This window comes from Protopterus annectens, chromosome 2.part1 (genome assembly GCF_019279795.1).
Source record: "Protopterus annectens isolate FY-2018-M chromosome 2.part1, PAN1.0, whole genome shotgun sequence".
Taxonomy (NCBI): Eukaryota; Metazoa; Chordata; order Ceratodontiformes; family Protopteridae; genus Protopterus; species Protopterus annectens.
Window position 1 is genome coordinate 41,064,310 of NC_056729.1, and position 26,821 is coordinate 41,091,130.

A 26,821-nucleotide genomic window follows, 5' to 3' on the forward strand; every position below is an offset into this window, starting at 1 on the left:
ATGGATTCCCCTGCATCTGAATCCTCACAAGCAGTTAGAAGTTGTTCTTCAAAATATGAATACTCAGATTCCTCAGAATCCTGCTCTGTCATTGGTTCAGGAGAAGGGTGTCTTTTCCTTTTAGAAGTTGTGGCCTGATTACCCCTGATAAGGGAGATAAGATCCTCCGCCCAAATGCTTAAGATGGCGGTGGAACTTATCTGCCACTGTCTAACTGATCAACTCGTTTCTTAAAATGTTCCCATTTAATAAAAGAATGTGGACCTTTTGACTTACAATTTTTTTTTAAATGATTCCATTTATTACATTTGTGGCATTGTTGACCAAAAGCTAAACATTTCTCTCATTTAGATTCATGACTTCCACCACAATTACAACAGTTGGCAATGAAACTAGGCTGGGTCCCATGCTTTGAGTTTGCTGACTCATACTCAGGCTTCACTGAGACTGTGTGAACTCTTGAATTTGCTGGAATGTTCCGGGGTTTACCAGAGTGCTGCAGGGGTTACAGCTGCTGCCATGTGCTTGGGCCTATTTTTCTTAACCACATGCTACATACTATCAACATGAGCTTTATCACTGCTTTCAAGAGCTATTCTCATTTGTGAGCATATTTGTGTGCTTTTCTGTGAGCCCATATCTGACCAATCTCAATGGCCTTATTCAAAGTTAAATCAGTCACAAAGTAAAATCTTTCTCAAAGCATCTTCTTTTATACAAGTCTGTCTTATCAACTCATCTCAAGTCACCAAATTCTGCACGTTTTACCCTTATTTTTCAGGTCAGTTATATATGCTGAAAAAGTTTCACCAGGCTATTGATCCCTTGTTTAAAAATAAGTGCCTTTCCATTGTAATACTTGTCTGGGGGGTTACACATTTCTCTAAATTTATGTTTTAAGCACTCAGGGTCCTCCCCTGACTCCGCCAGTACGACAATATGATGGTTTTCTCCCTCTCCATCATAGATAGCAGGTGCATATACAAATGAGCGTTCCCTTTCTACAGCTTCTGACCCAGCCAAATTAAGCAGAATTAATGCCTTTGTATGGTCATCTTTATCAGAAAATGCAGCCTATATGAAAATGTCGTACTCGTTCACTCTCCAGTTCTCAATATTACTGTCAAACACAACTGCAGTGGGTTTTCGAAATCCCCCTGCCATAGTATACACAAACACACTGAAAATATGGCCTTGTAATTATGTAAGGACAAACAGTTCTGTGAGCTTGTAACAACATTCAAATGCGCAATAAACTTTTCAAATACTGTACTTTGCAAAATATTCTCTGTAATGGTTGTACTCTGTGAAATATACCTTACTCTTCGCTTAATACGAAAAATACATGCTTTGCAAAAATGCAGTCGTTTCCCCTTATTTATTTTATGCAATTGCAATTCTGACTTTATTTGAACCATTTCCTGTAGTAATTTGAATATTCTTATCAATATCGCACCTATCGGTTTATGCGGATACTAACTAGAACGTTCTGTATGCTCGTTTCATATTATGCAAAAGAAATAGTGCTGTGTAAGTTTTAATATGTGAAATACATTTCTGACCTGTTTTGCGAAGTTTACACATTTTAGGGATGATCCAGTTGTGTATATTCCTCTTGCCCTAAGCAAGTGCCTCTAGTCATTTAAGCCAAGCCATCTCTAACTTCATGCCCTTTGGATATGCCACTCAAAGTACAGTTTTGTACCTACCATAAATGTAGATGTTCGAGTGTTCACCCTGCTGCAGTCATCACACTTAGGTTATCCTGTTGTCAGGCGGTCCTGCAGTCGGCCAGAATTCCAAAGTCTAGGTCCGGCGTCGGTTGCTGTCACTTCTTCCCTGACGTCAGTGCGCCAGGGGGTATAAATAATGCATCCAACGCCATTTTCTTCAGTTTTTCTTGCCCCAGATGTCGGGTGCCCCCAAAAAGGTGATCAGTAATTAGTAACAAATTAAGTAATTTCTGCACAAACACTAAATCCCTCCAGCTATAAGCAAATACATCAGGGAGGTAATGTAGAGATTTTAGCCAGTTAGATCAGAGGGGATGGAGGGAGGGTAACCTGGAATGCAGCAGGGTGAACACTCGAACATCTACATTTATGGTAGGTACAAAACTGTACTATGTTCATCATGTTACCCTGCTGTAGTCATCACACTTGGGTAGAATCCCAAAGCTAAGAATGGGTGGAGGAATTATAGAGGGTTAGAGGAGGCTAGAAGGCCCTACAGAACTGCAGTGGCGAAGCCATCTCTAGTCTTAGAGTAAAGTGGTAAGTGATGGTGTTTGTTAAAGGTGTGTACTGAACTCCAAATTGCAGCTTCCAAAATCTCTTTGGTAGGAAACCCCCTAAGGAAGGCTGTAGATGTAGCTGTTGCCCTGGTAGAGTGGGGCCTAATGGTAGCAGGAACTGGTTTTCCATGATGGGTATAGCAAAAACGAATGCAATGTCCTATCCATTTGGAAATGGTTTGTTTTGATATGGCCTTCCCTTGTGAAGCTGTAGCATAGGATACAAAGAGCTGGTCAGATTTTCTGAAAGCTTTAGTTTTATCCAAGTAGTAACGAAGTTGCCTGTGAATGTCCAAGGAATGCAGGAGTCTTTCTCCTTTGTTCTGTGGATTTGGGAAGAAGGTGGGTAAGTGGATAGTTTGATTTAAAGCCACACTGGAAATCACCTTAGGCATGAAGGAAGGATTAGTTCGTAGAGAAACTCTGCCTTGATGGAAAATGAGGAAAGTTTCCACTGCCATTAGTGCCTGCAGCTCTGAGACTCTTCTAGCTGAAGTTATTGCAAGTATCAGGGCAGTCTTCCATGATAGAAACTGTAGATCTGCAGAGAAAACTGGTTCAAAGGGAGGTAGCGTAAGTTTTTCCAGAACAAAATTGAGGTTCCATGTTGGTGTAGGTGCTCTCCTGGAGGGCTTAATGTTTTTTGCCCCTCTGAGGAACTGCCTTAGAAGTGGATGCGAAAATAAGGGTGGATCCGTGTTGTAGTGGGCTGAAATAGCTGATGCATGGATTTCAATGGAAGAAAAAGAAAGTCCTTTGTGCAACATCTCAGTTAGGTACTATAGAATCTAAGGCATGTGAGGCTGAAGTGTGTTTTGTCTATTAGCTTGGTTCCAGGCGCAAAACCTTTTTCATTTATCCGAATAGGCCTTCCTGGTGCTGGGCCTCCTAGCTTCCAGAATAACATCCATAACAGCTTGGGAAAGAGGAGCTGGCTGGATGCTTAGGTGATTTGCCATGCAGCCAGATTTAAGGTTTTGAGCTGGCTGTGAAGAATCTGATTGTTTTGCTGTGTGAGCAAATGTGCAATTTGTGGTAAAATCCAAGGTGGGCCCTGGGCCATATTCTTCAATAGTGAGTACCAGTGCTGGCATGGCCAGTCTGGGGCTATGAGCATCAGTCGTGGTCTCTCCTTTCTGACTTTCAGAAGCACCTTTGTGCGGAGAGGCAATGGAGGAAAGGCATATACTGGTCAGGTTTTTCCAACTGAAAGAGTGCGTCCACTTTCCAAGCTTGATGGTGAAGTGCCCTTGTACAAAATTTTGTCAGTTGATAGTTTAGAGGACTGGCAAACAGGTCTATGTCTGGAAGGCCCCATTTTTGAGTTATCATTGCAAATACTTGTGGATCCAGTTTCCACTCGTGGGGGTCTATGATGTTTCTGCTGAGATCGTCTGCCAATGTGTTCTTTTTTCCTGGCAGGAATTGAGCTTGTAACTGAACTTGGTAAGCCAGAGCTGTGTTCCACAAGGTCATTGCTTGCCTGCATAGAGGGTAAGAGTGTGTACCCCCTTGTTTGTTTATGTACCACATTACTGTGGTGTTGTCCGTCCTTATTGTAAGTTGTCCTGGATGCAATAGATTCTTGAAGGCTGTCAGAGCATTCTGTACAGCTAGCATCTCTTTTTGATTGATGTGCAGATTCCTTTGATCTGCAGTCCATACACCTTGAACGCACTGTCCTGCCATGTGTGCCCCCCAGGCGTAGTCCGATGCATCTGTTGTCACAGTTTGCCTGGCTGGGGGCAAGGTGAAAGGCTGACCCTTGTTGAGGTGACATGCTTGTGACCACCATAGAAACTCCTGTTGTAGGCATGGAATGAGAGATATCATTGTGTCCAAGCTGTAGCTGTGTTGAAACCATACGCTTTTTAGGTACCACTGTAATTTCCTCATATGCAGCTTTGCAAATGGTATTAGGAGTATGCAAGATGCCATGAAGCCCAAGGCCTGCAGAATTTTTCTTGCAGGTAGTTGGGTCTTTGTTGCCATTGTTTTGAAATATATAGTCAGTTGCAGTTGTTTGTCTGGCATCAAGACAAGCCTTCTGGGCCGTTGTATTCAAGCTGGCACCCAGGAATGTTATGGTTTGTGAGGGTACTGGTTTTGATTTCTTTTCGTTTACTGTGTACCCCAGGCAACTTAGAAGATGTTTTACAAATGCCAGATGTTGTAAGAGTTTGTCCTTGCTTTCTGCTTGGATGAGGCAGTCGTCCAGATATGGGTATATTTGAATTCCTCTTTGTCTGCAGTATGCAATTACTCATGCCAGGCATTTTGTGAAGACCCTGGGCGCAGTAGATAAGCCAAAGGGCAGTGCAGAGAATTGGTAATGGGTTGAACCTGCAATAAAATGGAGGTATCTTCTGCAACTTTGTCTGACAGGGACATGCAGGTATGCCTCCTTGAGGTCCAATGTTACTAGCCATGCTTTCTTGCCTAACATGGAAAGAAGCTGCTGTAGTGTTAGCATCTTGAATTTGGGTACTTGTAAGAAGGTGTTTAGAATTGGAAGGTCCAGAATTGGTCTCCAGGCACTGTCCTTTCTGGGAACTAGAAACAGTCTTGAGTAAAATCCTTGGCCCTGCTCTGGAGCAGGTACCAGTTGGATGGCTCATGTCCATGAGAGCTGTAATTTGTTTTTGTGCCTCTGCCCATTGATTTTGTGTCAGGTTTGGCATTCCTCTTTTTCATTGGCAAGATGTGAAAATGGAATCTGTATCCTCGTGAAATTATGTCTAGGACCCATTTGTCCTTTGTGACAATGTGCCAGTTGTCTGAAAAAAGTGCGAGTTGTCCTCCCAAGGGGGCTGCCAAGAGAGTGTTGCTTGGCCAGATGAGGTGCAATTCATTGCCTCCTGGTAGTTTGGGACCTGTCTTCTCCTCCATTCTGTGTTGCAGTGCCCCCATTGTCGAGGTTTGTACTGGGCTTGTGGTTGCCCTCTGCCTCTTGGACATCTGTATTTTCCCCTCTGTGGTCTGTCAGTAGCTGGAAAGGACCAATTTTTTCATAGGTTTATACTAGGCTATCTGCCCTAAGGCATTTATAAGCCTAGCCCAAAGTTTTGTGGCTTACGCCACCCCTTATATGAAAAAATACTGTGCCCATTAGTTTGTTGTGCCTCTGTCCAGCAGTGACACAGAGATGATTCCCGGGGTAAACCTACGATCTCCCATCCACAGGTCAAGATTTCGCTTGAACAGAGCCAGCAAGGTGCTCTGCCTCACATGGACTGGGATTTTATTCCACAGCATAGGGAGTCTCTGAGTGATAAATCTATCCCTCCAGCACGTCCTATTTATATCCGTGCTAAGTTTTAAGTCGCTTGCTCTAGTGGTTTTGGTGGATTTGGATTTTTTGAGGTGGAGCATGTCCATTAATTCATAGTTGGACATGGCCTTGTATGTCAGGCACATGTCACCTCTGAGCAGACTGTATGCGACTGAATAGAGCTGGAGTTTCTTCAATCTGGCAGCATATGACAGATTTTGGAGTCCCTTTATCCTTTTGGTGAGGAACTTTTGGGGTCTCTCCAATTGCTGCAGATGTCGGGTGAGATACATCCCGAATGGGGCATTGTACTCTATCATTGGTCTGATAAAGTACAGGGGAACAATGACCTCACTAGATCTGGATGTGAATCCCTTCATGATCAGGTGGGCAATGTAGAAGGTCTTTCTAACCACTTTAGCAACGTGAGTGTCAAAAGAAAGGCCACTGTCAACCTGGGTCCCCAGGTCCCTGATAACCTCTTCTGTGCTTAGTGGATTGCCACCTATATGGTAGCCTGGGGTTACCTTGTTTTTCCCGAAGGGTATGACTATACATTTTATGGCGTTTAACTTCAGGCCATGGCTCTGGCACCAGCTATCTGTTTCCGTGAGTCCCTTCTGAAGGATATCCGTGTCCGATGCACTTTCCACTATGGCGCCCAGTTTGCAGTTGTCTGCAAACTTTGTCAGCCAAAGTCCTCCCATGTTGGCCTGTACTTCTGAGAAGTAGATGCCGAACAATAGGGGGCCAAGGACCGAGCCCTGTGGGACACCACTTGCGACCGGCTTGGAGTCTGACATAGCGCCAGCAACTCTAACCCTGTGGGTTCTGTCCTTAAGCCAGTTTGCAACCCATCTTGTGACATATGGGTTTACATTTAAGCTGGTAAGTTTTTCTACAATACCCGAGTGGGGTATTGTGTCGAAAGCCTTTGCAAGGTCAAGGTAGGCTGTATGGACTGCCTTTCCCTCATCAATGGCCTTGGTGAATGTTTCGAAGAAGTCGACCAAGTTCAAAAGGCATGATCTGCCCTTGACAAAGCCAAACTGGGTCGGGTCCAATGTCTGCAACTCCCCTATATCTTTGTTTAGGAGCTCCATTATGATCCTCTCCATAGCTTTGCAGACTAGACTTGTTAAGCTTATGGGGCGGTAATTACCAGGGTCCATAGAGGCACCGCCTTTGTGGAGTGGGACCACAGTTGCCGTACGCCACTCCTTGGGCACGTATCCTGTGGTAAGGCTGAGATTAAACAGCTGCCTTATGTGCAGGTTTAATTCCTCATTTAGCTCGTGTAGCACACAGCCGGGGACACCATCCGGTCCCATTGATGCTGTGTTTTTAGCTTTAGAGAGAGCAGCTTTCACCTGCGCATTTGAGATGTCTGGGAGGCTACACTCCGCTGGGATAGTTATCTCTCCTTTAGGGGGGGGAGAGGAGGATGAAGTTTGCACTGAACCTGTCTGCCAGTATATGTTGGCAATGTCTGTGGGTTCAGTGATTTTTCTATCATTTTGGACTAATTCTGAGCATATCTGGGAGTTTCTACCCAGGTTCCTAACATAGCTGAAAAAGGCCTTATGATTGTCCTTTGAATCCATGGCAATTTTTCTCTCAAAATTGGCCTTAGTTGATTTTATGAGTGCTCGTATTTTTTTTACTAATAATGATCAGGGGTGACTTCCCTTTTATGGATTTTGTTCTATCATGTAATAGCTTTCTCCTCTTATTGTAAAGTTTGTTAATGGCTGGGGTCCACCAGACTGGACGTTTGCCCTTTGTGGAAAGAGTCTTGGTTTTATTTGGGATTGCCTGATCCATGCAGTCCTGGAGGTGTTCATAGAAGGCATTTGTAAGGGCTTCCGCAGCTTGGGTTGTGGTTTCCACCGTCTCAGGGGCCTTGAAGGATACCACACCAGACTTGAGTAGTGTGAAGTTTGCTTTAGAGAAGTTCTTCACTGTGGTCTTTTTTGTTTGGGGTGGGGGCAGGATGTGGATTTCCAGTGAGATTAGTTTATGAACAGATCTCACCAATGAGGGATATACTTCCGGTGAGGAGCATTTTGTCCCCATGTTTGTGATAATGAGATCTAGTATATTTTCTCCTCTCGTGGGAACAGTGACTAGCTGTTCCATGGCATTTGAATTTATGAACTCCAGGAACCGTTGGGCTAGAAAGTTAGGGCTTCAGTAATGTTCCCAGTCTATATTCGGGTAGTTGAAGTCACCCAATATGATGGTGTTTGGAGATACATTTATACCCTCCAGTGTCTTCAGGAAGGCTGTGTGGGGTTCCTGAGTTTGAGAGGGTGGCCTGTAGCATGCTACAATTTGTAGAGCAGTTTTGCCTATGGTTAGTTGCACCTGGATGGTTTCCGAAGCTTAGTGCGTTGCCACCAACCTGGAGGTGTGGGTATCCTTTATGAATATGGATACACCCTCCTTTTGTGGTGTGGTCCCGGTTTTGGGGCGGAACACATGATATGAGGTAAAACCTAATAGTGCCGGGTGCTCTCAGGAGCCTTGAACCAGGTTTCAGTTACAGTACAGACATCGATGTTTTCCATACTGAGAAGAGCCTCGAGTGCGTGCATTTTGAGATTTAGACTTCTGGCATTGAGCAGCATTACCTTCAGTTTCTTCCCATTTTGTTTTCTAGGGTGGTAGGTTTAGAATTTGAGCCTTGCCTAAAAAGGCACTATGGGGTGGCAAGAGCCTTAGCCAATATCCGAATCCCATGGGTGACAGGTGCAAGCCATCCCTTGCGAAAGCAGCGTGGCTTGTCAAGCATGTCATCCCAGGCAGACAGACACTGGATCCCCTTTGAATGACACCAGACATTAAGCCAATTGTTAAAGCTGATCATCTTGTCTCTATATTGTGGCATCATTCTTGGTGAAGGAAGGATACTGCTCAGGGTCAGGGTAATACCTGCCTGGGCTACATAATCAGAGAGCTCCTCTATGTCTCTTTTCATGTAGTCCAGGGAGGTACGTCTCAGGTCGTTCACACCTGCATGGACAATGACTGTGTCATATTTGTACTTGCCGTGGAGTGACCCGAGTGCTTGTGTTATGTGGTGGATTCTAGCGCCCGATAGGCAGCTTACTGTGATCCTCTCCTTGTTCTTCCTGGTGAGTGGGACGTCAGTGTGTCTGACTATGGAGTCAACTATGACAAGTATGTTTGGTATTGTATTTGGCCTTAAGGGCTGTGACTGCTTTGCACACTGATTTTGTGGTTTATGTGTTGCTTGTGGGGTGTCTTGAGGTAGCAGTTGTTTGGGTGTCTGCTTTGGAGGCCTCTGCTGTTTAGGTAAATTGTTACTCAGAGCCTCCGAGTATGTCTTTGTGTGTTTATGTGTTTGATTCAGTGGTGTGGTAGCATTATGTGAGGCTGGTTTTGTGGTGTGTGTAGTTGCCTTCTCCTCCTGTCTGGTCTTGCCAGTCCTGAGTTGAGAGAGCTCAGCCTCCAGTTTGGCTAAATAGCTACATCTCTCGCAAGTATTTGTGTTATGTGGGAGGAGGAGAGGGTTGTCTGTGTACATGAGGCAGTTATAACATTGCCTCAAGATTCCCAGATTCACCAGCTGGACCGGAGAGGAGATTGACACCTGACCTTTGGACATGCTAGAATAACATTGGGAATTCCTTAATAACTGAAAACAAGGGCCAGTGGGGAGTGAGGGTGTAGTGCTTTTAATTTTTAGTGCTGACTTATATAATTGCTTTAGTGAGCAAGTGCCAGGTAACTTGAGTGCAATGTGTTACAAGTAACTAAATGCAAAAACGACAAACAGTAACTTTCAAGTGAAACAAGGAAATAAGTACAGTAAGCAATGCAGATATCACTAGTGATCCACAGAAGTGCTGAGAAGCCGCGTATTAGGTGGAATTAGCGTTCCAGGGAAATAACAAGCAAACAAACAACAAGCATATAAACAAAGCTAGATTCAGCAAGCCTGGATCTAGTCTATGCTACAGCAAACAAGGTGTACCAATTTCAGTTAAGATACAGTTCAAATATTCAGGCACTATAAACCTTTAACCAGAAATTCCCAGCTCAGAAGGGCAGAGTCCAGCCTCTTCTCCCACAAGAGTGCAGACCACGAACCTTCTTAATGTAAAATAACTGGCCTGAAGCCCAAATGCTTAAACCAGAACTAATACACTTGGACACTGGGCTCCAATCAGCAGTTCCCAACTTAGAAGGATGAAAGCTACCTGTCCTGCCACCACAGTGCTTGCCACAAACCTTCCTAATGTAAAACAACTGGTCTGAAGCCCAAGTGCTCAATCCAAAAGACTTAGAATGACAGCTACACTTTAATCAAGTTACAACCAAGCAGTAATAAATACAATTGAATACTTTAGAGAACGTCTGGATTAGTGCTCAAGTTACACAAACAAAGCTAGATCCAGCAGGCCCGAATCCAGTCTATGCCACAGCAAACAAGGCACACCAACTTCAGTAAGAAGCATTTCAGATATGCATGCACTATAAGCCTTTAACCAGAAATTCCCACCTCAGAAGGGCAGAGTCCAGCCTCTCCTCCCACAAGAGTGCAGACCACGAACCCTTTTAATGTAAAATAACTGGCCTGAAAGCCTAAGTGCTTAAACCAGAATTAATACACTTTTAGAATAACAGACACTGAGTCCTCAACCACAAACCCTCTCAGTGCAAAACAACTGGTCCGAAGCCCAAGTGTTTAAACCAAAAGGCTTAGAATGAGTTACACCAAGCAGTAATAAATACAACTGAGTATTTTTAAGATGATGCAAAAGTAAAATGAAGTAGGTAGAAACACAAGTACAGTAAAAGCAGATGAAATTTTTTTTTTTTTTTTTAATCTGAACAAGTGCTGAGATCAAAGAAACAGATTTGAGTGCTGAAACTAGAAAACTGGCTAGTTATAAGAAAAAAAACAAGCTAGAAGGCTTCCCTCAAACACAGAAGGGCTTGGGGGCTCAGAAGCCTACAAATAGTCTATACCACTTAACAGGAAAGGCAGGAAATAAGCTTAATTTTTTTGTCTGTTTCCCAGATGCTCTCTTTGTACACAGTAAGAGTGCCTGAAATCAGAATATGATCTCACTGCATTCAGTTGAGTGAGCAAATAAGATGGGCCCAGAGGCAGGCTGAGGGGCGGGCAGTTTCAAGGCCACTAAGATTAAACACCAAAACAAACACAGGGTGGGTGGGAATAACTGAAGAGCAGAGTTAAAACTGCCAGTTCAGTTAAATATTCCTTCAACACAGTTTAAATCAAATTAAATACTGTATTTTTTTTTTAAAAGTGCAGATAAAGGTACTTAAATTATCTTATACGTCCAGTTGAATATAAACAAGTTCTTAGCCGGCCAAAGCTGAGGTTTTTAAGCAGAAAATATTTCACACTATACCACTTAAATAGGCAAGGACAGGAAATCAAAGAATGTGGCTACCCCCACACCTATAATTACTAGCAAATAAAGAGCAGAGTTAAAACTGCCAGTTCAGTTAAATATTCCTTCAACACAGTTAGAGCAGAGTTAAAACTGCCAGTTCAGTTAAATATTCCTTCAACACAGTTTAAATCAAATTAAATACTGTATTTCTTTTTTAAAAAAGTGCAGATAAAGGTACTTAAATTCTCTTATACGTCCAGTTGAATTTTGTTGGCCAATTTCTGCTGAAGCGAGGGGGCTGCACCTGTAGAAAATCTTTGACTGTCTGCATAGACTTTGCCTTATCCTCCATTTTCTTCAAGACGACTTCTGCTTTAACTCCAAAAAGAACATCCTGCTGTAAGGGAGCATCTAGAAGCTTTGCTTTGACATGATCAGGCAGAGTCTGTTCCTTTAACCAAGCATGCCTACGTATAACAGACCCAGTGACAGCTGCTCTGCAGGAAGCCTCCAAAGAATCAAAACCACATTGTAAAGTATGTTTGCCCACCTGTTCAGTTGCATGCAACAGATCCTGCATTTCTTTCAATTCAGACTGCTGAGGGAGTGTGCTCATTTTTTGTTTTAACTGAGACATAAGAAATTGCTGATATTTTAGCATGTGAAATTGGCAATTTAATGCCCTCATAGCTAGAGTGGCTGAGGTGTAAACCTTTTCCCCCCACCTGTCTAGTGCTCTGGAGTCCCTTTCAGAGGGTACAGGATTTTTTGCCATAGAAGCCTTAGCCCCTTTGGGACCCTGGGAGATGGTCTCTGGATCAGCAACAGGGCTTTTATAAAGGAATTTGTGGGAGTCAGGCACTCTATAGTATCTGTCAGGTTTGGCTGGAGCAGGAGGCAGAGAATCTGGGTTCAAACTGGATTCTAAGTAAACATCATCCACAATGTCTAAAACTGGGGAGATGGCAAGAGGTCTGTGCTGGGGGAGTAAAATAAACTCTCTGAGCCTTTTCTTGGAGTCAGAGTAGTCCTGACCTTCCCAGTGAAAATGTTCCCTCATAGTGTGTAAAGTTTCCCCAAAGGAGTAGTCTTCAGGAGGAGAAGCTGAGGGAATAGAATCCTCAGCATCAGAATCTTCATAAGGGGAGGAGGAGTAATCTTGGTCCTCAGAGGAGCCTGAGGAAATAGACATTTGTTCAGAGGAGGCATAATCTTCCTCTTGTCTAGGCCTTTTGTCGGGAGGGGGCTGGGAACCCCTGATTAAAGAGATCAAATCTTCAGCCATTTTAAGCATCTGTTTCTTAGGCATGGGACCTTGAACTGGAGATTGAAGTGCAGTCTTTTTAGGTTTAATAGGAGTCTTAGTCTTAGGATACATTTTTATGGTGAGCGTCATCGGTCTGAAGACGCCTTCAGAAAATGAAGGTGTTTCTGCAGCACCGACATCTTTATCGGCAATGTCGTCGGTAGGGGCTAAACAAAATGGCTGCGTCAGCCTAGTACTCTCCGCCAAAAGCTCCGAAGCGGTCTCGGGTTCCACAACTGCGGTAGTCAGCGGCTGCGTCGGAGCCTCACTGAAGACTGGTGAACCAGAGACCGGACCAGTCGAGGCCTCGGAGTCTGGCCTGGGTCTAGGCTGCCTGTCCTTGTCCTTGCGTTTTTTGTGCACGCCGGTAGTCGGTTGCTCCGATGGCATAGTGTAGTTAAATTTTCTACCGAAGTAGTGTCGTGCGAAATCAAAGCGTCTTTTTATAGTATGCTTATTAAACCTAGCACAAAAACGACAACCAGTGACGCCGTGGTCTGGGCCTAGGCAAGGTATGCAGTAAGAATGAAAATCCTTATGAGGTATTTGCTTCCCACAAGAAATAGAATTGTTAACTTTTTCTGACATCGGTCTGAGGCAAGAAAAGTTTCCCCAACAGGGTACTTAGCTTTATTGAAGACTTCAGATCTGAAATTCGACTTCGAAAATCTCAGGAGTCGGCCGACCGGCACTTGCGAATTGCTTCTGCTTCGGGCACCACGCGGCAAGAAAGACTGAAGAAAATGGCATCGGATGCATTATTTATACCCCTGGCGGACTGACGTCAGGGAAGAAGCGACAGCAACAGACGCCGGACCAAGACTTTGAAATTCTGGCCGACTGTGGGACCGCCTGACGACAGGATAACCCAAGTGTGATGACTGCAGCAGGGTAACACGATGAACATCACAATGTCACTCATAAGTCTCTAATACATACGACAAGAAGGCATGGGGTTTCATTTAGATGCTTTAATACATAGAAACACATTAGGATGGACAGCATCTTTAAATACAAATGAACTGGTTAACAGACAGACCTTACATACATGCATGCTTACATCTCAACTAACTACAAAATGGCAGTCAGGCTTGCATGTGCTCAGTACTTACACATTTGTGCAAGCCCTTGGATAGCTGCTTAAAGGTACACACACACATCTACAAGGTGCATCTAATAATTCTGGTTTAATGTCGTCTGGCAGTGGCTGAAGCCTCAACCACTTCAAGTACAGAACCAGATGCAGCTGCTCTGGAGGATGCTTCAACCGCATTATAACTGCACTTAAATGAAAGTCTAGCCATTTATTTAGAGATTGCGAAGAGAGACATAGCCTAATTTTTAATGTCTGAATCTGGAAGTTGAGAAAGAGTTAGAGAGGCTTGAGAAAGTACGGCCAATGAATACCCAGACATATGAGTCTGGTAATTCATAGCTCTGATAGCTAAAGTGGTAGTAGTACAAACTTTCTTACCCGGTCTTTCCAGAATTTTACTCTCCTCATCAGAGGGAAGCAGTTTAGAGGAAGGAGACAACTGGGAAGACCTGTCTTAAGCAATGGAAATAACTGCTGGATCAGCTGAAGGACAAATACAAAAACTTGCAGTCATCAAGCACCTTGTAGAACCTGTCGGACCTCTTTGGAGCAGGAGCCTGAGAGTCAGGTACCTTGGAAAAGGAAGTGAACGTGTCCAAGAAAGCTGGCAAAACTGGAGGCACAGCCGGAAAAGGAACTTCCATTTGTATAAGGTCTTACAACCTTTTTTGCTCTTCAGAAATCTGTGAGTAGTCCCATTTGAAAAAATTCATTTTGTTAAATTCTCTCTCCAAAAGACATATCTTCTATCTGGGAATCCCCCCATTGGGTTCCTCTTCTAAAGGGGAAGTAAGTTATGTAGAATGTCCTAAGGAATCATCAGAGGAAGAAGTATCATCATCATCATCATCAGAAGGTACCCATTCCTCAACTCTCTGAACATGAGAAGATGTAAAAAGAGGAAGAGAAACAGCAGAGGAAGGCTTCAAAGCCATCAAAGCCTTAATCAGCCCCTCAGGGAAAGTATCCCAGTCAGACTGAAAAGGGGCTTTTGAGTGTCTAGTCTTTTGTTTCTTAACATGCATCTCTGCATGAGGACACGTGGAAGAACCCACAGTAGGCCTAACGTCCGCAACCAACTCTGAAATCTGTTCACTAACTGTAGTAGTATGTACGTCTCTAGGGCCCTCAAGAACAATGAGCCATGATTCTCCTTGTCCATCCGAAACAAATATCTGCACTGTCTCTGAGGATGTGCCAAAGTAGGATTCCTTAACAGCTTCCAATGAGGTAACTGCCAAAAAACTGGACCCAACCTCCAAACCCAACACCGGGTCTTCACTAACCTCACGGGATACATCGGAGGAAACAGGCACAGCTGAAGAGGGTTGCTAACCTTCCTCTTCAAAATTGGCTCAGCCAAAGGACCCCCCCCCCCCCGAACCCTTCATAACATCCTTAGCCAGAAGTTTAAATCATTGACTCACTAAGTAGAGATTCAAAGTGAAAAAGTCAGCTATGTAAAATTTTAGGGACAAAGGCCAATCAACTGGAACAAGAATGGTGGTTATGATAGGGGCCTAAGCAGAATGGACAAAGATCGTGGCTGTCTCTGTGGAATCTGCCTTCCACACCTATACTTTTCCTTCTTAGATGACATGAACTAAGTACAAAAGGCAGTAGAAAAAAATAAATAAATCTCCAATGGGGCACTTAACTGAAAGATGGCAGCAACCACTGGAATCTGGCAGCAGACTGACGTACAGGTCAAGCAATCCAAATGGCGGCAAATAAGGTCTGAGGACTATACGTGCAGACGTCCTTTTATGGCTGACATCAGCACATACATGCGACGTACCATGTACCTTGCAGTAGCTAAAAGCTATTGTATGCTGGCCGGATGTTGGGTTGTTTGGGTGGAGGATTTCTCAAATGTACAGAATACTGCAACACTGAATAGGACATCCACAGATCTGGTAGATGCAGCATAGTCTGATCAGAAACCCATTAGCTGAGGAATGACAAAATGACATCAGGTCGAAAGTTATGTACTCACATAATGATAGACCCATATTGTCTTTTCATCTGGTTCAACATTTAGGTTATTGGATCTGACCTTGGCACCTTGAGAAGCAGTGGCTCCAGGGCTCTGACTCCTTCCCTGCCCATAATCCCTCTCTTCCCCAAGTACCTCAGATCGAGTTTGTCTACTTATTAGCCAACAAAGTCTCTTATCTCAAATTGTAACACCCAAGTGTTCTATATCAGTATATAACCTGGCGAAAACAACCAACTGAGGCTGTGGAGGGACAATGTTCCTGGTTAGGTCCATTTAACCAAAGAGGGGCATCAGGTGAGAAAATCTGGAAAGAGGAGGGACGAAAAGAAGACAATATGGATCCATCACTATGGAGGAGTACAAGGGTCCATTACTATGGAGAGTAGAAGGGTCCATCACTATGTTGAGTACATAACTCTCGTATCTGATGTTGCCTTATTTCATTTAATTCAACCTTTGGGACAGATTCCCTAGCTGCAGCAAACCAGGCAAATATCAAGGACATTCCAGAAAATGGTGGAGCAAAAAGATGTACAGGATTTTGATTGTACATCCAGCTTGTAATAAGGAGTAAGTGTGTCAACTGTGGTTCAAGTTGCTGCAACATAGATTTCATCTATACGGACTACATGAGCAAAAGTAGTAGGAGGAGCCACAAAACCTGCAAAGCGAGCTCCTGGTTTCTTGGTTAAAGAAAGTCCCAATTATTCATATACAAACAGTATGCAGTAAGACAGCCATCTTGACAGGGTGACTTTAGAAGCACTGGTCTAGCTTGACTTTAGAAAATGCTACAAACAGCTAATCAGACTTTCTGAATTTTTTTAGTCCTGTGGAGAAAAATCTAAACTGTTTGTGAACATCCTATAGATGCACAGAATATTCACCTTTGTTAGAAAACCTTGGAAAGAACACTAGTAAATTAATGGTTTGGTTAATGCTGATTTTGTATGCCACTTCTGGGATGAATATAAGATTTTTTTCTCAAACCTTATCCTTATGCAAAAATCAGGTAACACGGTTTACAAGAAAGTGCTTGTAATTCAGAAATTTTTTTAGTCAAAATAATGGCAGCCAGAAAAACAGTCTTCCAAGTCTGCTAAAATTGCTGGCTTAAAGTGTGGCTTTTTAATGCTTGAAGCATGATAGTTATGTCCAATGGAGGAATAAGATCCCTTACGGGAGGTCTCAAAAGCCTTTGAAATCTTTAGAGAAGCAACAGCCGTTCGATTGTGTGCAATATGGAAAATGGAAATAGCAGTTCATTGCACTTTTATTGTTGAAAAGAAAGATCTGTTTTGGAAAAGGTCTGACAAGAACTATAGCATGGTTGACCACAGTGGCTTAAGATGTGATTCACCAATGCTTGACTGAATAACCTTCATGAGGCAGGAAGCTGGATCAGCTCAATTTATCCGCTAACACAGTGGAAGTCTCCAGAATATGCATCACTATGAGAAAGTGATGGAAAGTTAGCACCCACTGCCACACACTCATGGCATCTTGACACAGAGGATATGAATGGTTACTACACTGCTTGTTGATGTACCAGACTACTGACATGCCATTCTGGAAGAGAGCACACCCTGGGGAGAGTATTCTGGAAAGCATACAACTCTAGAGCTGCCCTCATCTCCAGGACAGTGATGTGGAGTGTGACCTCCGTGTTCGACCATGAACCTTGAACAGTCTTCCCTTCAAAATGCACCCCATCCCACCCCAGGAAGACAGCATATGTGGTTAGTGTGGCCAAGGAAGGATACAGAGAAAGTCTAAGCTTCTAGAAGAGCTGGGGAGGTCAACCATCATCAAATACAAGACTTGCACATGGGAGTTAGACGAACAGCCGCATGAAGAGTATGAATAACTGGGAACATTGAACAGAAAGGATCTAATGAAGAACTCTCATGTAGTATTTGGCTACGGGACTAATGTTGTTGTTAAAGCAGTCAGTTCTAGCAACTGAAAGATAATTCTTGCAGAAGGAGAGGGGTGTTGAACTTGTAAGGCTGCTTGACAGATACAATCCTGGACTAAGGGAGAGTAGCTATTTGGTTGCTTCTATTCAAGTGGCATCCGATGAACTCTCTTTCTTGTGTGGGTGTCAATTTGTTTCTGGAGTGATTGACTGTGATCCCCAAATGTTGAAGAAGCTGGAGCAAATAGTCCCATTGCTGGAGAAGGAGATTCCTGTCTTTTGCGGTGAAGAGCTAAATGTCCAAGTATAGGAACACCTGGAACCAGTTTAAAACACTGTGACTGCTACTATACATTTGGGGAATACCTGAGGGGCTGTGGTGAAACCAAAGGACAGTGTCCTGAATTGGAAGGGACTGGCTCCCAGAGGGAAACGGAGAAATATCCTTGATTGCCTTGGAATTTTGTTATGGTAGTAGGCACCCTGTTGGTCTACAGAACACATCCAATCGGGTCTATTTAACGAACGCTTAAAAACGTATGAGCAAATACAAAGACGATGACACGTATTGTGCAAAGTATGGAAATCCTAAATGTACAAAACCACAAATTCCGAAATGTCGATTTGTTTTGGTTGGCCCGTCTGCGCTGCGGTATAGCTCCATAAGGTAAGTGTGTGATAGATAGGACTTTAGTGTTAGGATTTGGGTTAAGGTAAGTGTATAGATAGGCAATGTATGTAAGGTTTAGTGTAGTGTTAGAAGTAAGTTATTTTAAGTGTATGTATGTGTATTGTTTATTTTGTTTGGGTGTGTCTGTAGGGGAAGTGTGCGGTAGATACGGACCTTAGGGAGGGGTTAAGGATAGTGCATAGATAGTTGTGTGTGTGGGGTTTAGTGTAGTGTTGGAGGTAAGGTTTTGTTAAATGTATGGTATGTGGATTATTTATTTTGTTTGGGTGTATGTGTGTAGGGGACGTGTGCGGTAGTTACGGACCTTAGGGTTAGGGAGTTTAGGGATAATGCATAGTTAGTTGTGTATGTGGGGTTTAGTGTAGGGTTAGAGTTAGGGTTTTGGTGCTTCACCTTAGGTTAGAAGTAGGGTTTGGTTAGTGTAAGTGTGCGGTTTATTTATTTTCTTTGGGTAGGTAGTATGTAGCGGGTGCTGGGGTTGGCTGACTATGACAGTTAGATATATTTTTTTTCACGGTTTAGTGCGTTCGGGATTTTCGCAGTTCGCAGTATACGTGTCAATGTTTTGGTATTTGGGAATAGGGTTTTTCGCTTTGGTAATATAGACCCCATCCAAGCATCCTTCTTCAAAAGAGGTAGAATGGTCTGAACAATTACCACCCAGAGTTTTGTTTTACAAACTGAATGATATGATGGAGGTCCAAAATTGGCATTCAGTCCCACATCTTTCTGAGAACTAAAAAGAACCTGGAATAGACCCCAGATTCTAGCTGGTTGGAAGTGACCCGTTAGATGACCTTTTCCAATAGCTTTAAGAAGTCGTTGCAAATTCCATTTGACAGGGTGGCACTGTGGAAATTCTCTTTTTAAGGGATGGGAAGCCTCTGGTGACCATCTTCAACACCCAAGTGTCTGATGTGACAGCCTGCCAAACTCGAGGGCACAGACAGTCTGGCAAGCCCCTTAGGAGTGTTGTAAGGACTTCTCTGAAAAAGGACTGTGAAATTCCCAATTCTGTAGTCTGCCTCTGTCCCTAAAGTGACACCCACTGAAACTGCTCCTTCCTTTGCCTCAGGAGGGCCTGTCTGCAAGCGCATCCTGGTTGAAACTTTGAGACTTCCTGAACCACATCAAGTTGTCACCACTCAGAGGGGTGGAAAAGCAAATTCCAATGGTAGAAAGGGTCTTACCATCCTGCTCACTCCTGGTGAGAGATTCCTTAACCTCTGGCCCAAAAAGTATGGATCAATCAAAAGAGGTGTTAATGAAGGAACTCTTGAAGCCTTCTGCAAATTCACACAATCGCATCCAAGTATGCCGGCACATGGTTATGCTGGGTACCTGCTGCTCTAGCAAAACCAACAGATGCATTAGAAAGCAAACGCATGGATACATTACACCTTAACCGTAAAGTACATAACTGAGACTCCTGTTTATTTTCGATGTCCATTGGTAGGCTACCGAAGAAGGGCTTGGTGAGTTCCTTAGTCAATTCCCTCTGGAAGCATGTCAAGTGGGCTACGTAGTTCAGTGCTCAGTGTGAAAGTCGCTACAGCTTATGTCCATATCCCAAACCTGTCCAACACACTTGATTTCCTGTTAGGAGGATGGACACAAAAAATCTCTTCAAAGAGTTCCTTTTTAGTGGCAGCCTCCCCCTTCTGGAAAACAATGACCTCAGATACTTGGGTGCTTTCCATCATCCAAAAAGGATATTTCCTATCTTGGAAGGAAAAGCCAAAGCCAAAAAGAATTCCATTCCCTCCAATCGACCAGCTAACATCTATTCTCTCTCATATTGAAAAAAACTCCTGACTCTAGGAACTATAGAGCCAGTTCCCTCAGGACAGTAAGGGAAAGGCTTCTATTCCCACCTTTCCCTAGTCCCCAAAAAGGATGGCCCTTGGAGGCCAATCCTGGACTTATCTAAATCTGTTCCTAAAAGTTCTACCCTTCAGGATGCTCTCCCTACAAACTTTGCTACCCCTCATTCTACCCAAAGCCTTCATGGTCACCCTGGATCTAAAGGATGCCTACCTGCACATCCCTATCAGACACTCCCACAGGAGGCTTCTGTGCTTCACTGGATATTCTTCACACTTTCAGTTTACAGCCTTGTTCTTTGGCTTGTCTACTGCTCCCAGAGTATTTACAAAGTGCCTGGCCCCAGCCATTGCTTAATGGAGAACCAAGGGACTGCAAATATACCCTTACCTGAATGTTTTGGCCAAGAAGTGTTATCTTTTTTTGCATTCTTTTTAGTTTGTTCTGGGACCTTAGTCTTGCATTTTAAATTGCAGACTTGCAGTTGTGGGAAGACTGTTCCTATATTATTCTGCATTTCAATGTCCACAAGTAGAATTACTTGTAAAAGCTGTTCGTATTTTAAACCCTGTTGGGCCATAGTCTTGTAGTTTAATTCACATTTGTGGCAGGACTGTGTACTACTGCTAGATATGAGCCTTAACAATTTACTACTGCATATTTTCCATAAAGTGTGTTACTGGCAAATTTCTGCATAGTCTGGGGTTTTAAACTGTAGTAGAAGTTCAACAGTGAGAATTGCCTCTGCTCCAGTGCTTTAATATTCTGCTCTTCATTTACCTGCTTTTGCATTCTGTGTCTGGCCCATCCTCCAACACATTAAGCAAAAGTTTCTGAAAGAACTCTAATACTGGCTGTATTTGATTTGATTCCTCTCCAGCTAGCCTGCTTCTTCCTTGAAAATTTTTCCCAACTCTCCCACGTTATTTCTATAAGGCTGTGCTGCTGGACATCAGATTACCATAAGGGATGGAGGCCAAAGTCCCTCTCTCCCCTATTTCATTGCTACTGTCTGTAGTACAAGCCATTTATGTTCTCATGTTACCCATTGTTTTCCACAGATACAGGACACTGAAAGCCCACCCAGCAAATCAGTACTGCATTTGAGTAAATCTACTTTACATGTTGTCTCCCGCTCGTTTTCCTAGAGCTCAGCAAAGCCTGGAGTCCTAGCCTGTATTCAAGAAGTGTTTTACTTGTATTTAGTAACATCCAGGCAAAGTTAAGTACCTTTGATTGAACTTGCTTAAGTTATTTTGACTGACCGCTACAGCTTTTGGGAGTAAATTTCACTATTTGTTTGTAAAAAAAATTCTCTACCTCAGTATTACTGCTGTAAAACTGTTTTGAAAACGCTTTCAACAAGGAATTTCCCAGCTAGCTGTTTAATTGATTTGTGGCAGCACTGCACTTGTGGGGGTCCTTCTACTGTGTTTTAACATTAGGACTGGGCTTATCCAGCTTGCGGCAGGAGGTGTTTGCTTGGTCTAGCTGAGTTGGGAAATATACAAAAGTGTACAGTAGGAAACACCTAGAAAGGAAATTTTTTACAGTGAATACCTTGCATGCTGACAAGCTTAGAGCAGCTACTTGTCATTTAGTGACAATATCTACAGAATTATTAGAATTCAGGATTGTGTAAATATTAAAGTTAATAGAATTTAGTACTGCTTAGCATAATTTGCACCAGTACAGCACCTTCATTAGTCTGGAAAAACAAACCGCCCTTAATAGCTTTTTAAACCCAATACAGGAACACCAGTCCAAGAAACAGACAGATAACCAGTACAGCTAAAAGATAAGGACCAGAAGGAGGAAGGCAGGGAGTGAATACTGCAGCAGTGACACCATTATGGTAAGATCTTACACAACTGTACCATGTCCTTCAATTTCACTGCTGCAGTATTCAGTAAAAAAAAAAAAAAAAAAAAAAAAAAGGGAGAGGGAGGCAGAAGGACCAACAGAGCTCTCTAGGAACCCATGAAAAATGGCTCGAGCAAATCCAACTTGCACTGGTTGATAAATGTAAGCACAGGTAGCTGCCTTAAGAATTGAATTACTATCTAAACCCTTGAAAAAGGCACCAAAAGAAGCCACAATTCTAGTAGAATGAGCCTTAACAGAAGGAAGGGTCTTACCATGAAAAGAATAACAAAATGAAATGGCCTTAGAAATCCAAACAGAAACATTCTGCTCAGACACAGCTAATATGAATGACATAGGATGAAAGGAAAACAGCTAATCAGATTTACAAAAAGTCTTATAGTTTTATCCAAATAAAATCTGAGTTGTCTCTGTATATCCAACATATGCAGCATCTTCACACTAGGAGTGTAGAGAAGGAAAAAAAGTTGGCAAATTAAACAGACTGATTAAGAGAGAACTCATTCACCACCTTCTGCATAAAAGAAGGATCATCATGAAGGGACACCCTGTCCTTATGGAACACAAAAAAAGGAGGACAAGCCATAAAGGGCTGAAAGTCAGACACCCATCTGGCAGAAGTAAGGGCTAAAAAAAAAAAGTACAATCTTCCAAGAACACTGCTGTAAGGTAGCTGAAACCTGCAGGCTCAAAAGGAACCTGGGTTAATTTTTCCAAAATAAAATTAACATCCCAGGGAGGAGCAACAGGCTTTCTTGGAGGCCTAATATGAAGGACAGCGTTAAGAAATTGTTTAGCTTCAAATCTAGAAGCTAAAGGAGGTGATAAAGGCAGGCAAGCAGAAGCAGCTAATTAATGAGTGGGCCTTACCAGCTGAATAAGCCAACCCAGCACTGAGCAGGTCACACATATAAGACGGAACCAAAGAAACATCCACAGAAAATGGAACCAGGTTACAATAAAGACACCAAAGCAGAAAAAGTACAGTTTTGTACCTACCATAAATGTAGATGTCAGATAGGTATGCATCTGCAGTCACAACATATGGGTTGTCCTGCCTCAGGCAGCCCTTCGGTCGGCCGGATTCCAAAGTCTGGGTCTGGCCTCGGCTGATGTCGCACTTTCCCCGACGTCAGAGCGTCTGGGGTATAAAAGCATCAGCCGACGCCATTTTCCTCAGTTTTTCTTGCCCCAGATGCCAGGTGCCCTCTAGGAAGGCTAAATTTGGATAAATGCTGGAAAGTTCCAAACATTTGCAAAATTATATACATGTATAAACAAACAAATACACCATAATAGATTCCCCCAGCTAGCTAAAAGAGGGGTAAGAACCCTAGGAATACCACAGAGGGGTAGGAGGGAGGGTAAACCTGACTGCAGATGCATACCTATCGGACATCTACATTTATGGTAGGTACAAAACTGTACTATGTCCTTCAAGGATGCATCTGCAGTCATAACATATGGGTAGAATACCATAGCCAATCTGGGGAGGAGGTACTAAGAAAAGGATGGTGTAGTTAAGATCCCCTGCAGGACTGCAGTAGCAAAACCTGCTCTGGATCTGGAGTATAAAGGTAGATTGTAATGCTTGGCAAATGTATGCACGGAGCTCCAAGTAGCAGCTTCTAAAATGTCCTTGGTAGCCACCCCTCGTAGGAAGGCTGTAGTGGTGGCCGTGGCCCTTGTGGAATGAGGCCTGATGTTTTCAGGAACTGTCTTTCCATGAAAGGAGTAGCAAAAACAAATGCAATTTCCTATCCATTTTGAAACTGTTTGGAGATTGCCTTTCTTTGCACCCCAGTAGCATATGCTACAAAAAGTTGGTCAGTTTTTCTGCTAGTTTTTGTTCTGTCCAAGTAGTAGCGTAGTTGTCTGTGAATATCCAGGGTGTGCAAAAGTTTTTCCCCTCTATTCTGTGGGTTAGGGAAGAACATAGGCAAGTGAATAGCTTGGTTCAAGGATACCCTAGCTACCACCTTTGGCATAAAAGTAGGATTGGTTCTTAGTGAAACTCTGTCCTGATGGAAAATAAGAAAAGGCTGCACTGCCATTAATGCTTGTAACTCAGATACTCTTCTTGCTGAAGTTATTGCCAGAAGGAATGCAGTTTTCCAAGTCAGAAACTGTAGATCCGCTGATGCTGCTGGTTCAAAAGGAGGAAGTGTCAGTTTCTCCAGCACAAAGTTGAGATCCCAAGCAGGTAGAGGGGGTCTTCTTGGAGGTTTAATATTTTTGATACCTCTCAGAAATTGTCTGAGGAGAGGGTGTGAGAAGATAGGTGGATCCACATTGTATTCTGCTGAAATTGCTGAGGCATGAATCTTAATGGAAGAATAGGACAAGCCATTGTGGAACAATTCTGCTAAGTATTCCAGGATATGTGTTATGCTTGCCACTGTGACATCTGAGCCTTTTGATGTGCTCCAAATGAGAAATCTCTTCCATTTAGCTGAGTATGTCTTCCTTGTGGAAGGCCTGCGAGCCTCCAAGATAATATCCTTCACCCTCTGTGATAAAACAGTTTGATTGGGATTTAAGGAATTTTCCAGGCAGTTAGCTGCAATGTTTTCAAGTTGGGATGCATGGTCTTGAAATTGTTCTGCGTCAGAAGAAGAGGCCATAGGGGGAGAGGCCATGATTTTGCCTGAGACATGCTTCTCAATAATGGATACCAGTGTTGCTTTGGCCAGTCTGGAGCTATCAGTATCACTCTTGGCTGTTCCTCCCTGATCTTCAGTAGAACCTTGTACATCAATGGGAGAGGTGGGAAGGCATATACTTTTAGGGCTTTCCAGCTGAAAGAGAGAGAGTCCACCCTCCAAGCTTGTGGGTGGTTTGTCCTTGAGCAGAATGTCTTCAGTTGATGGTTGAGTGGGGAGGCGAACAGATCTATCTCCGGCATTCCCCATGTCTTTGCTATGAGTTGGAAGATGTCTGGGTGCAGCATCCATGGTAGTTCTGCTTAAGCTGTCTGCCAGTGTATTCTCTTTCCCTGGCATGAATTGGGACTGTAGCTGGATATTGAGTTTCAGGCATAGTTCCCATAGATTCATAGCCATCCGGCATAGAGGGTAAGAGTGTGTGCCTCCCTGCTTGTTTATGTACCACATGACCGTGGTGTTGTCTGTCCTTATTAACAGGTGGCCTTGTTGGAGGAAGGGTTTGAAAGCCTCGATTGCATGCATCACTGCCAGCATTTCCTTTTGGTTTATGTGCATTTGCAGCTGTCCTTGAGGCCATAGGCCTTGGATACATTTGCCCTCCATGTGCGCTCCTCATACTCGGTCTGAGGCGTCCGTGGTGATGGTCTGCCTTGTTTTTGGTTTGTTGAAAGGCAACCCTCTGTTGGACTGGCAGGCCTGAGCCCACCACAGAAATTCCTTTTGAAGGCATGGAATGATTGGTACCAAGGTTTCTAGACTCTGACTGTGTTGAGACCATACACTCCTTAGGTACCACTGTAATTTCCTCATATGCAGCCTGGCGTGCGGAATCAGAATTATGCAGGATGCCATGTAACCCAGGGCCTGCAGGATTTTCCTTGCAGTAAGCCGAGTTTGTCTTGTCAGAATCATGAAGAAATCTGGAAGTTGTTTTTCTTCTGTGAGAAAAGCCATTTGGGTGGTTGTGTCCAGATCTGCACCCAAAAAGGTTATCCTTTGGGATGGCACTAATCTTGACTTTTGGATGTTGACTGTGTATCCCAAGGCCTGTAGCAGGTGTATGGCATAGGCCAAGTCCTTTATCAAATTTCCCTTGTTGTCCGCTTGGATTAGGCAGTCGTCCAGGTATGGGTAAATTTGAATTCCTTGTAGTCTGCAATGTGCAATTACTGATGCCAGGCATTTCATGAATACTCTGGGCGCAGTAGATAAGCCAAAGGGCAATGCTGAGAATTGATAATGCTCTGATCCTGCAAGAAATCTGAGGCGTCTTCTGCAACTTGGTCGAATAGGGACGTGCAGGTATGCCTCCTTGAGATCTAGAGTCACCAGCCAAGACTCCTTGCCCAACATGAGAAGAAGTTGCTGTAGGGTCAGCATCTTGAATTTTGGCACAATGAGATAAGTATTCAGTGCGGACAGGTCGAGAATAGGCCTCCATTGATTTTCTTTTCTTGGTACAAGGAATAGTCTGGAGTAAAATACTTGGCCTTGTTCTGAACATGGTACCTTTTCTATAGCTTTCATCTGAAGCAAATTGTTGATCTGTCTTAAAGCCTCTGCCCTCTGATTTGGTGGAAGGTTTGGCATTCCGTTTCTTTTTGGCAAAGTGTGGAAGTGGAACCTGTATCCTTTATCTATTATTTGCAGCATCCATGTATCCTTTGTAATATAATGCCAGTTTTTTGAGAATAAAGCCAGCTTTCTGCCCAAGGGTGCTTCCAGTTGATCCCTGGTAGGCGGAATCAGAGTTAAGTCATTGAGCCTGTCCTGGTGTAGTAGTTGTTGCTGTTGCACTACTCCTCTCGTTGGCAGGCTGCCACTGACGGCCTCTGTAGGAGCCCTTCGATTGACCTCTGCCTGTTCCTGCCCCTCTGGGCTCTATCCGAGTCTAGAAAGGACCAATTCTTAGTAGGCCAGTTTCTGCTGAATCTCGGTGGTTGTACTTGCAGGAAATCTTTAACTGTTTGCACAGATTTTGCCTTTTTTTCAACCTTTTTTAAGATCTCCTGAGCAGAGGAGCCAAATAAATTTTGTTTCTCCATTGGAGCATCCAGGAGTTTAGCTTTAACATGGTCTGGCAAAGATTGTTCCTTCAGCCAGGCATGCCTACGAATAACTGCCCCAGTCATAGCTGATCTAAATGAAGCCTCCAGTGCATCATAGCCACATTTTAAGAAATTATTACTAACCTGTTGTGAATTGTGTACCAAATCCTGAAGGGATTTACGGTCAAGGGGTTCAGGAGAAGAAAGCTTCTTATTCAGTTCATCTAACAAATACTCTTGGTACTGTATCATATGAAATTGACAAATTAATGCCCTGACAGAAAGAGTTGCAGAAGTATATACCTTCTTTCCCCATCTCTCTAAAGCTCTAGACTCTCTTTCAGAGGGTAGAGGATTTTTGGCAGTGGCGGCCGCAACCCCTTTAGGGCCCTGAGAAATAGTTTCTGGGTCTGCAGAATGGGCTTTATACAG

At 43.4% G+C, this 26,821-nt stretch overlaps 1 protein-coding gene across 1 annotated transcript in view; it reads right to left on the bottom strand.

The window, feature by feature from the left end:
- Positions 1-14,153: 14,153 nt before the first annotated feature.
- The window catches only part of LOC122794819 (alpha-2-macroglobulin-like protein 1), a 989,874-nt gene continuing 977,206 nt past the window's right edge, over positions 14,154-26,821 (bottom strand). The window contains exon 23 of the mRNA XM_044063423.1: positions 14,154-14,234. Within this exon, the coding sequence (XP_043919358.1) occupies positions 14,154-14,234 (81 nt within the window). The remainder of the gene's footprint in view (positions 14,235-26,821) is intronic.